At 60.3% G+C, this 11,159-nt stretch overlaps 1 protein-coding gene across 4 annotated transcripts in view; it reads left to right on the top strand.

Annotated features, from left to right (window-relative positions):
- The first annotated feature begins 3,430 nt into the window (after positions 1-3,430).
- Positions 3,431-11,159, top strand: part of NFIC (nuclear factor I C) — a 42,447-nt gene continuing 34,718 nt past the window's right edge. For 2 of the 4 annotated variants that reach the window (XM_053999165.1, XM_053999162.1), the window contains exon 1: positions 5,754-5,984. In XM_053999165.1, coding sequence (XP_053855140.1) covers positions 5,955-5,984 — 30 coding nt within the window. In that variant the 5' untranslated portion in view covers positions 5,754-5,954. Of the gene's footprint in view, positions 3,698-5,751; positions 5,985-11,159 lie in introns of those variants that run through there. The other 2 variants (XM_053999164.1, XM_053999166.1) reach the window with 2 other exon arrangements.

The raw sequence follows: 11,159 nt of genomic DNA, 5'->3' as shown, positions 1-11,159 counted from the left end.
CCTTTTGAAAAACCACTTGGAGGAACAGAACTGCGCCCCAAATCCACCCCACTCTTTTTGTTTTATTTGAGGCAGCAGGGATGGCCTGCACAGGAAAATTAAATTTGGTTTGGATTCCACCCCCATCCTCAAAACACTGTTTACAGGCAGCCTGGAAACACAAAAAAAATAGGATTTTTGTATTTTTAGTGTTTTTCTGCCTAGGGGTTTCACGAGGAACTGGGCTTCAGGCTGAGGGGCTGCAGGGAGCAGGGGGAGTGGGGATGGTGGCCACAGGGTCTGGTGGCAGCTCTTGGGCCCCATGGGCAGCACAGCCCACGGCACCCCAAATCGTGCAGCACCCCCGGGCCCGAGTGACCTCTGGATCAGGAGTCAGGATTTGGGGTGCCCTTTGCTCTGCCTTCAGCCCTGCCAGTGCCAGGTGCCACTCACTGCACTGAAATTATTTCCACAGCCAGGGCTGTTACGGTTCCTGCAGGATGAGTCCCCACTGGCAGAGGAAAAATGGGATCATTTTGGGGGGACAGACTGCAGGATGAATTTGGGGTGACACAAGGTGTGCCCCTGGGCCACTGGAGGCCTACGGGGATGTCTCAAAACCAATGCCAGCAGCCCTTCAGCCCCAGCTTTGAATCACCCAGGAAATATTTTAGCAGCATTACAAAAATAAATGACCATGGCAGTTGTTTATTTATAATAAATAAATATAAACAATTATTTATTATAAATAATAACTTCTTTATCACGAAGAAATAAATAACCCCTTCCCATCACCCTGCACCCCAGGGCCTCGCAGAAGGGAAAATAAAATCCCAGCCCTGCCTTTCTCTCCCATTTTCCCTCTTCGCCCACCCTGGCACTGCCAGCCTGGCACGGCCCCGCAATCTCCCACGGCCTGAACCCAAATATGCAAATATCCAAATACCCAAATACCCAAATATCCACATCACCCCCAAAACACACCAGGCCAGGGGAGACGAGGAATCACCGGAGAAAAATAAAAAGCTGGCAGGAGAGAGGGAGCTGCCAGCGGGCACCACGGCGGCCTTGGGAGCGGCTAAAAATTGGCAAATTCTTCCCAGGGTTTATTTTTGCGCCGTATCGCGCTCAAAGCCGGGCAGAAAATGCAAACTGTGCTCTGCGAGAGGAGTTGCCGCCGAGTTTACATTCCTCGAGGCTTCTGGAGCTGGGACGAGGCGAGGGAACTGCTCATTTCAGCCTTTTTTTTTTTTTTTTCCAGCTTTAAAACAGGGAAGTGGCTTTTTTGGGGGGGAGCAGATGGTGATTTAAAAAAACCCAAAAAACAACGTGAAAAAAAGTTCTAGAGGTTTTAAATTTAAAGAATTTTTATTTTCTTTTTTTTTTTGTAGACAGCTGGAATAAAATTAGATCTCATTTCCATAAGGCCGATGGCCGTACTTGTGTTTGACAAATAATTCAGTAAATATATGCATATATTATATATATATATGTATATATGTATTATATTATACAATATCCTGTGAATGTACAAATTAATGTCCAGTATCTTGGTATGCATGTGGTGGGTTTAGCAGGCAAAGGGGATATGGGGGATGGATAAAATAAACCTCCCATGTATCCAAAATCCCTGCTAAATTTGAGCTGAGCCCTTGTAAAAATGATCAGGTTCAGAGTACCCCCCTAAAAAAAAATATATATATACATATATATATATATTAAAAAAAAGGGGGGGAAATGTATGGAATAAAAACTAGTGAAATGACTGAGTAGTTCGCTTTAATTTTATTTTTAAAATATACAATAAATTATTTAGCATATTATTTATCACACTGAAACCATTTGAGCTCAAGGCAGATGGAGATTATGTTCCTGTTTGTTCAGGACTACAGAGCGTGCCGAAAAATCCAGGCACATGATGCACGCTTCGGCCCTCAGCAAACTGAAAAAATATCTAATTTTTGTTGCCTTCCTATAGAAAAAATATGGTTATTTGAAAGGATTATGAGATTAAAGGATTACTCGATAACAAGGGTTAAAAATCCAGGTCCAGACACAAAAGGGGTCGATAGAAATGAGGGAATCGCCCTCCCCCCCACAAAGCGGCACCTCCTTCCCCACAGCGGCACCAAACCCAGTGCCCGGGTCGCTGCCAACTTCTGAGTGGGACTGGGGAAGGGGCAAAGCCCCCGAGGAGCCCAGCCCCGGCGCAAAGCAGCCTGTGGCTTTAGGAGACGGGGGGCAAGCCGCGGGTGTTCCTGGGGAAGGGGTGAAGGGAACACAACACGGGAGCGTGGGGGGACAGGGATGGGTGGGGAGCCCTGGAGGGGATGAAGGATGCTCGAGAGGGCTGGAGTCGGGGGGGACACTGCCAGGGGGTGTCTGCCCCCAGGGACAGGGGGGTGGCAGGGAGGGTGACCAGGGCAGGTGTCTGCACCCGGGGGTGGGGGTGGCGGGGGTGACCAACGGGGTGTCCGCACCCGGGGAACTGGAGTGACCGGGGGGTGTCCGCACCGGGGCTGCCGAGGTGTGTCCGTGGAACGAGGGGGTGTCCGTGTGCGGGGTGGGATGAGGGTGAGGGCGAGTCCCCGCGGCGCGGAGCCGGGGCCGTGCCCGGGGGATGCCCGGGCTGGGAGCTGGCGGCCGGGGCTGAGCGGGGCCGGGGGTGCCCGGGGGATGCCCGCGGCGGGGGCGGGCGGTGGGCCCAGCGCTGCCCGCGGCTCCTCCCCGCGCTGCGGTAGCTCCGCACCGGGGCCGCGCCCCCCCCCCGCCTCCCCCGCGCCGGGCAGGGCCGGAGGGGCGGCCCCGCAGCCAGCCGGCCCCGGGGGGGCCGCGCCGCAGCCCCCGCCACCTACCCGCACCATCCGGGGGCCGCCGTCGCGCTGCCGGGCGAGCGGGGCCGGAGCCTTCCTCCTCCTCCTCCACCTCCTTCTCTCCCTCCTCCTCCTCCTCCCTCCCCGCCCCCGCACCGGGAGCGTCCCCGCCGCAACGCCGCCGGTGCCCCGGGCGAGGGGAGGAGGCAGAGGAGGAGGAGGAGGCGGGGGCGGCGGCGATGGGGCCGGGGCGCTGCGGGCTGCGAGGAGGAGCCGTGCCCGGCCGGAGTGGGGCTGCGCCGGGGGGGCGCGGGGGGGATGCCCGCGTTGCTCTGCCGTAGGCGCCGCCCGCCCGCCCCGCTCCCGGGCTTTATTTTTAATTTTTTTTAATTTTTTTTTTTTTTAATTTTTAGGAAAAAAAAATTTTTTTTTTTTTTTTTGCTTGCCTTCCAAAAATACCCATCGCAACCCCCCGCCATCCCCCAGCCCCGCCACCCCCGCAGCGCATAAGGCCGGCCGGGCGCGGGCTCCGCGCTCCCACCGCCCGTCACCGCCGCCCCGCGCCCCCCGCCCCGCAGCCCGGCCCCCCGCCCGGAGCATGGCCCCCGGCAGCGCGACGGAGCCGGAGCGAGGGTGACCACCCGCGGGGGACACTGTGCTGTGCCGCTGGCCTCGGAGGACTTTTGCTACAATTACCATCATTGTTATTATTATTATTATTATTATTATTATTATTATTATTGGGGTTTTAATTTTTTAATTCTTTCGCGGGGCAGCGGTTTTTTCCTCCTCCTTCGGCGCGGTGGAAAACACACGTTTTAGACCAAAATCCCAAACCAGCCCATCCATCCTCATTGCTTTGCGCTTCGCAGCAACTTGGAACCCGTTAATTGCACTTGGCGATGGTAGGTCCCATGACACTTTCGTTTTCTCTTCTACTTCCCCCCTCTCCCCTTCACCCCCCCGTGTGCGTGTGTTTGCGGGTGCCCCCACGAGCAAAAGTTGCTGCCGGGGAGGGGGCGGCGGGGCGAGTTTAATACGGTGTCGGGGCGGGGGGGAGCGGGGCGGCGGGGGCGGGCGGGGGGAAGCTGCCGCCGTCTCTCCTCCCCCTGCCCACCCGCCCCGCGGTACCGGGGGGCGGAGGCGGCGGCGGGAGCCGCCCGGCGGGGAGGTCGCGGCGCGGCGCGGGGGGAGCCTCCGCAGGCAGCGGAGGACTGGATGGAACTGAAAATGGCCGCTAAAAAAGGGGCGGAGAGGCCGCCAGCCGCACCGACTTGAACTTGGAAGTGACGCCCGGGAGGGTCGCGCTCAAGTCCGCGCTGCGCGGGGCCGCCCTGCCAGTACTGGGGTGGGAGAAGGGAATCACCGTGCTCGATGTGAGAATAAAAACATTTCCCCCGGCCCCGTTGTGCGGGGCTTCGCCCGCTTCTCCTCCTGCCAGGCCACGGGGGGAGCGCGGCGGCGCGGCCCGAGCGGCCCCGGGAGGATGCGGGGACCGGGCCCGCCCGCCCAAGTTTGCGCGGAGCCGCCGCATCCCGCGGGGACGGAGATGTCCCTGCGGGGGGAGTGTGCGGAGTGAACCCAAGCCCGGGCGGGGATGGGCCGCGGGGGTCGGCAGAAGTTGACAGTGGAAATTAGTTGTGCGGGAAGAGGCGCTGCGGGGGCTCGTCCCCGCAGAGGGGAAAAAAAAAAAAAAAAAAGGCAAAAAAAAAAGCGGTTTTCTTATTTTTTGGGGGGAAAGAAGCAGCGCTGGAGCCGCGGCCCCGCGCCGGGAGCGGCCGCGCTGCGGGTCAGGACCCTGAAGGGACAGGCGACCCCCGGTGCGGAAGGGGAGCGGGGCGCGGCCCCCCCGGGCCGGGAGGTGCCCGGGGATCCCCTTTGTGTTCCGCCCGTGGCGCTCCCCGCGCGCTCTCTAATTAGCGTCATTAGCGCCCGCGATCGGCCAGGGCCGGGGGGTTGCGGAGCGAGAACTTGCGGTTTGGAGTTTGCCGGGTGCGGACTCCGCTTTTTTCACCTCCCGCTTTCTTTGTGCGGGGGGGGGGTTGCGGGACTCCCCGGGACGAGGGGGAAGCGCGGGGCTGCCCGTGGCGCTTTCTTCCCCCGTGGCACCGTGATGCTGCCGCTGGTTAAATAACGCGGGGCGGGGGGGGATAAGCGTCTCCGCGGGATGAGCGGGATGCGGCGGGGGCAGCGCGGGGCCGGCGGGGCGGCCCCCCCGCACCGGGGCTGGGTGCGGGGAGTAACAACACCACCACCCCCCCGCGCCGGGGCCGCTGCTCAGAAGTTGCACATGAATCTGCAGGGTTTTTTCTCTCTCATCGCCGGATTGGCTCCGTTTAGTTAAAAAAAAAATAATTAAAAAATAAAGCCCCCAAAACAAGCAAAGCCGGGGGCTCCGCGCTGGCCGCGCCGGGCCGAGGGGGGATTCGCCGTCCGCGGGGGCCCCGTCCCTCCCCCGCCCCCCCTGCCCCGCAGCGCCTCGGCCCTGCGAGCCAAAGGGGGTTCCTACATCTTTAAATGGGATGTAATATTTTGGGATGGGCTTTTTTCATAACGTCACTTCATTCCTCGCTCTTTTTTTTTTTTTTTTTTTTTTTTTTTTTTTTTTTGTCCTTTTTTTTTTTTTTCATTTTCTCATTCTTTCTTTCCTCTCTCTCTCCGCTGCCTGGGTCTCGGATGGAGCCGCTTCCCTTCTAACTTCCCCGCCATCCGTGCCTGCAGGCTGGGTGCGGACCCCCGACCCCCCCCGGGGCGAGCATGACCCTTCTGCCTCTTTAAACCGCCCCCCCAAAACCCCAAACAAACAACAACAAAAAAGCGCTTTATTTTCCAAGGGGGGGGGGAAATTTTGCTTTTTATTTTTAGGTTTTTTTAAGGGTTGGTTTGTTTTGGTTTGGTTTCTTTTCTTTTTTTTTTTTTTTTTTTTTTTTAGTTTTTTTGGCGGTGGGGTGGAAGTTGGAATCTTTTTATTTCCTCCTCGGCCCCCCCTCCCGCGGGGCCGCCCCCCCGTGCCCGGCTGCCCCCCCCCGGGCCCCGCAGAGCCGCTCCGGAGGAGAGAGAGAGAAAAAACGCCCGGACTGCTCCAGCCTCCGAAATGACTCAGTAACTTTTACGCCTCGAGTCTCAGCCCTGCAATTAGGCACTTTCCCAGCACGGCTCGGGATGTATTCGTCTCCTCTCTGCCTGACCCAGGTAACCGGGACCCCCCCCCCCCGTCCCCCTCCCCCCAATTTGCTCCTTTCGCTGCAACAGACTTTAGCAGTTGCAATACAAAAAAAAAAAAAAAAAAAACCAAAAAAAAAAAACCAAAAAAAAAAAAAAACCCAAGAAAATGCAACACCTCCCTCCCTAAAAATAATCATAACAGAGAAAGGCGGGTTGGGGCCGTGCAGGGCTGCTCAGAGGAGCCACGTTCCCCTCCTGTCCCCCTCCCTCGCCTTTTGCAGGGTTTTTTTTATGGTGTTTCTGGTGCTTTTTGGGCTTTTTCAGCCTTCACTTTCACTTGGGGCGTGGGGGGGTTGGAAGATTGCGTTGTGGTTTGGGTTTTATTTTTTTGTTCGCGGCGTCCAGAGGTGGGTGGTGCGGGGAAGCCGCCAGCTCTGGGGGTGAGGGGGGACACCGTGGGGTGCGGGGGGTGCTCGGTGGGCTCGGGGAGCCTGGGGGGGTCAGCGCTGCAGGCTCGGGCTCGGCCGTGCTGCCTCTTGCGTAGCGTGAAACTTTTTCCTTCCCTCCCCCCAGCCTGGCTGCACATGGTGGGGTGCAGGGGGTGGGGGGGGCACGGGCATTTTGTTCAGAACCCTCCAACTTTGGGACAACGGGCACCTGGCCGTGCCACGCTGCGCTGGCGGGTGAGAGGGCAGGGGGGCCGTGCACGGCAGGATGTGGGGGGGCACCCCTCAGTGTGAGAGACGAGGGGCAATGCCAGCCCCCATCAGGGTGTCGGGGTGACGAGGGACAGCCCCAAGCCGTGCGTGGGGACACTGATGTCACCCCAGGCCATGCCACCGTGGTCCGGTGGCACGCGGCAGGGCGGCTGTGCCTGGGCCCACGGTGCAGGCAAGTGGGGCGTCCCTGCAATCCCCCCCACCGGCCGGGATGGCCCCAGGGGGGAGATTCAGGAACCCCCCCTGCCCACAGCACGACCACTGCGGCTCTGCCTTTGCATTGTGCTTATTGATCGCTGATATTTATTTAATTATTGAGCAGGCAGCTTTCTCTGCCTCGTAACCTGTTCCCTGCTGGCAGCTGCTGCCCGCTCCGGGCCCGGCCTCGTGCTGCACCCCACGGGCTCTGCTCTGGGGAGGGGGTGCTGCTGCAGGACCCCCTGCCCGTGCCAGCCCCCCTCCCTCGGCACGGAGCTGCGGGCTGGCTCTGGCTCTGCCTTGGGGCCGCGCTGCCCGCGGGGGTCCGTGGGGTCCCCTCGTGGCTCGCTGAGGTGCGGGGGCAGCGCGGGGTCCGGCCCCGGCTCCCCCCGGCCGCAGCGTGAGGTTGGTGAGGACACGGGCAGGGTGGGCAGCGCCAGGGCTGCTCAGATGACCCTGAGGTGGTGCTCCCTGTTGTGTGGTTGACTTGGCAAGGGTCACACCTCAATCTGGCTTATTTACTTCTCTTTCTTTTTTTTTTTTTTTTTTAACTCTTTTCCTTTCTTTTTCTGTTTCTTATTTGTACTTTTTCTTTTTTTACCTTCTAATTTTTCTTTTTGATTTTTCCCTTGCTCTTTTCCTTTCTTGCTTGCTTGATTTCTTGCTTTTTTATCTTTTTTTTTCCCCTTTTTTTTTCTTTCTTTTTCTCCCTTTCCTTGCCATCCCGCCTTTCCCACCCTGACTCCATCCCTCCCAGGGGTCCCACCACCTCCCAACCCTCCCAGTCTCCAGCTGGTGCTGGGTTGGCAGCGCCTGTTGTTGCCAGCTCACGGTGCTGGTGTGATGTGGGAAGCCGTGCGGGCGCTGGCCGGGCCGGGGCTGGCAGGAGCCCTTCTCCTCACAAACCCGTGCTGTTCCCAGCGCTCCTCCTGGCCGACGGAGGGGAGCTGGTTTTTCCTCCACGGATCCACGGATCCTCTGCCCCACTGCCCGGGCACGGGGAAGGCTCTGGTGTCCTCCCCGTCACCCCGACACAGGCTCAGCTCCAATCCAGCCCGGCTCGGATGGGACCAGCCATCGTCCCCAGCTCCAGCCCAGCCGTTCCCATTCCCGTTCCCGTCCCACCCGCGCGGCGGGCAGGCTCGCCCGGGCTCGGGAGCTGCGGATGGTGATGTGGATACATTGGAACGTGCGCGGGAGCCGCCCTGCCTTAGCCTTTGCGCATCTCCCCACCGCCAGCACCGCCAGCCCCTGGAGCCCGGCACGGCCCTGGCACCGCGGGACCCCGCGGGCGGGCAGGCACCCTTCCCAGCCGGAACGGGCCCGAGCTGCAGAGCCCAGCGGCACCAAAATAGCCCTGGCAAAGGGCTAATAGCCCGGGACACGCTCCTGGCCACGGCCTCGGCCGTGTGTCCCGTCAGGCTAGAGGGTGGCTCTGTGCCCTGCCCAGCTCTGTGTCCCTGCCTGGGGACTTCCTCTCGCTTCTGCAGTTCACCTCTGTCCCCCCTCGGGGCCAGGCCGGGAAGTCAGGAGGGAGCCGCCGAGATTAGCAGGGAAGCAGCACCGGAACCGCTGCCACGCACGAGGCCTCACCCTGCCCACGGGGAAGCGGGGCGGGGGCCGGGGGGTGTCCGGCTGCCCAGGCTTCAAAATAACCCTGGAGCTGAGCACCTGCCAGGGACCTGCACGTGTGTCCCCTGGGAGCTGCTGCCCAGAAGCCGAAGGGATTTCCAAAGGGTAACAGTTATCCTTGGCTCCTGGATCCACAGTGGGGGGATATTTGGGATACTTCTTGTGGGGGAATATTGCAAATTTTATGACTGGTGATGCTCCTAAACCTCTGGCTCGTGCCTGGTACCTGGAAGTGCTCCCAGCACACCCCCAGCCCCCCACCCCGGTTCCTGCAGGATGGGAATGAAGTGAGATGGGCACCATCCTCCAAGGCCACCACAATGTTGGAAACCAGGCATCCCACCAGGGTCTGGTCAGAGACCCTCTTCCCTCTGGCAGGCTCCATGCCTAGGGGTGCAGAGCTGATTTTGGGGTGGCAGAGGCGATGCACCCACACTGCCTGACAAAGAGCCAGTGGCCAGGCACAGACCCCCGTGTGTGCCACAGTCAGTGGCTCAGGATCCGAGGCGCGTCGGGGAGCACCTGGCTAAGCTGGCCTGGCACAAACCTTGGTACCAGCAAACGGGCACAACTCGGGCCTGGGGGGTGGAGCTGGGCTGCCAGAAGCATTGCAGCCACGTGGCACGGTCACAGCCACATCTCCAGGCATCCGAGGGGATCCCACCTCTCCCCGGCCACGGCCAGGCTCCACACATCACTGGGCTGCCACCACTGCTGCAGGCATGTGGCTGGAGCGGGGAGCTGCCTGCTGGGCACATCTCATGGGGCATCCTTTGGCAAGACCCCTTCCCAGTAGTGCTGGGGCTTTTCAGCCACCGGTGCTCGCCTCCTCCACCAGTAGCTCCGGAGAACTGGTTTCCAGCCGGGAGCTCAGATCGGCTGCCAAAGGATGGGAGCAGCAAGCCGGGCATGGCGGGGGAAGAGAGGGAAGGTTGCAACACACTTTCAATTCTCCCATCTGCTGAGTATTGTTTGGGAAAAACAATGAGGCTGTTCTTTAAATGCAACCTTCGGGAGATCCTCGCTTTCCCCGCGGCGCCCGCCGTGCCCGCCTGCCCTGGCGAGCCCTGCCCCGCTGCTCCTGCCTGATCCCATCTTAAATCCTCACCCGGGAAAAACAGATCCTGCTTTCAGGGAGGTTTCTGATGCTGGATCGGAGGGCCAGAATGGGCAAGCGGGGAGAGACGGGGTAAAGCCGGCTGCGTGACGGGCTGCTGGCCGGCACTCACGCTGTGCCGGTCTCCCCCTCATCACCTTGAACTTGTCTGGCGCCTGGTGCAGTAAATCAGCTGCCCTTTTTCCAGGTACCTGTCGATTTCTCCCTTCCCTGGGCAACCTCGCCCTGCCCACGGTTCCCTCCCTGACCCTGGTTCAGGTCCCTCATGCCCACAGTGCTCTCAGTACCGGGGCAGGGAGTGATCCCACCGTGTGCCCAGCGCTGTGGGTGTGCGCACGCCTTTGCAGACTGCTGAACAAAGCCCAGCTGCCAGAGCCCAGAGCCCTGCCTGGAGCTCTTGGAGCAATTGGGATTAGCTCCCTTTTCTATTTCCCTGAGCCTGGCAGGGCTGGGGATGGATGCTAGGAGTCGGAGCCTGATCCTGTTTTGACCCCTTGCAGGGAGGGCTGTGGCATGGACGGTGTGGCCAAGGTGGTGCTGGCGTGGCAAGGCTCGCTGGGCAGAGGAACCATGGCAAGGACTGGCCCAGTCAGCCCTTATCAGCACACAGCAAAGAGTGAGAAAGGCGGCTCCCCAAGGAGCCCTGGGCAGCCCTGGAATGGGGAGCTCAAGGGCCCGGGGGAGAACTGCCACAGTGGCACTGAGGGATCCATCCCGACAGTGGGCTGTGCACAGTGAGGAGGCCCTGAATAGGGGTTTGGTACTCACAGGGAAAGGGAGGGTCAGTGTGTCCCACCTTTGCAGGTGGTGGAGGCAGGTCCCGGCCAGGCAGAGCTCTCTGGGAATGGCCCCAGGGACAGGGACAGCTTGCCCTGTCTGCTCACCCACCTTCCTTGCCCAATGGTGCCTGTGCCAGCTATCCCTGTGCCTGACCCCTGGACACATCCCTGCAGCCCAAGGGGTGCCCGTTTTTCCCCCCATCACTGCTGTTGTTCCTGCACCTGTTCTAGCCACAAGCCAAGCCCTTGGTGGCAAGATGGGGATGGTGATGGTGGGGAGCATCCCCAGAGTCCCTCACTGGAGGGGAAGGAGAGTTGTCGGGGAGGTAAAATCCCTCCCTCTGAAGCTGGCACACTGCCTGCCACCCCCGGCCGTGCTGTGGCTCCTTGGCGCAGGGATGGCGGTGCCAACACAGAGCATCTCTGAGGGGGCTGGCTGCTCGTGGGAGGGGGCTGAGGGGGCTGCTGTCCCCATCAGTCCTCACACCCAAGCTGGGAAGTGCAGGCAGGGCCCTGGGATGGCAGGGATGTGCTCCTTAGGGACCCATGGGGAGAGGATTTCTCCCACAGCACCTTGGGGTGTGCCGGGCAGGTCGAGGCAGGGTGGTGAAGGCGATGGGAGCAGCCAGGGCACCAGTGGGTGCTGAGCTCTGCCAGAATCATGTGGCATCACTGGTGACATCCACACAGCATGGCTGAGGGCTGCTGGTGGGGCTGAGTCTGAATAGGGCAAAGCTTCATGTTGGGCCAAGAGTGC

The sequence above is a fragment of the Vidua macroura genome, chromosome 26 (assembly GCF_024509145.1).
Source record: "Vidua macroura isolate BioBank_ID:100142 chromosome 26, ASM2450914v1, whole genome shotgun sequence".
NCBI lineage: Eukaryota > Metazoa > Chordata > Aves > Passeriformes > Viduidae > Vidua > Vidua macroura.
Note: the sequence above shows the minus strand (reverse complement) of the source record. Positions and strands in the feature narration are given on the sequence as shown.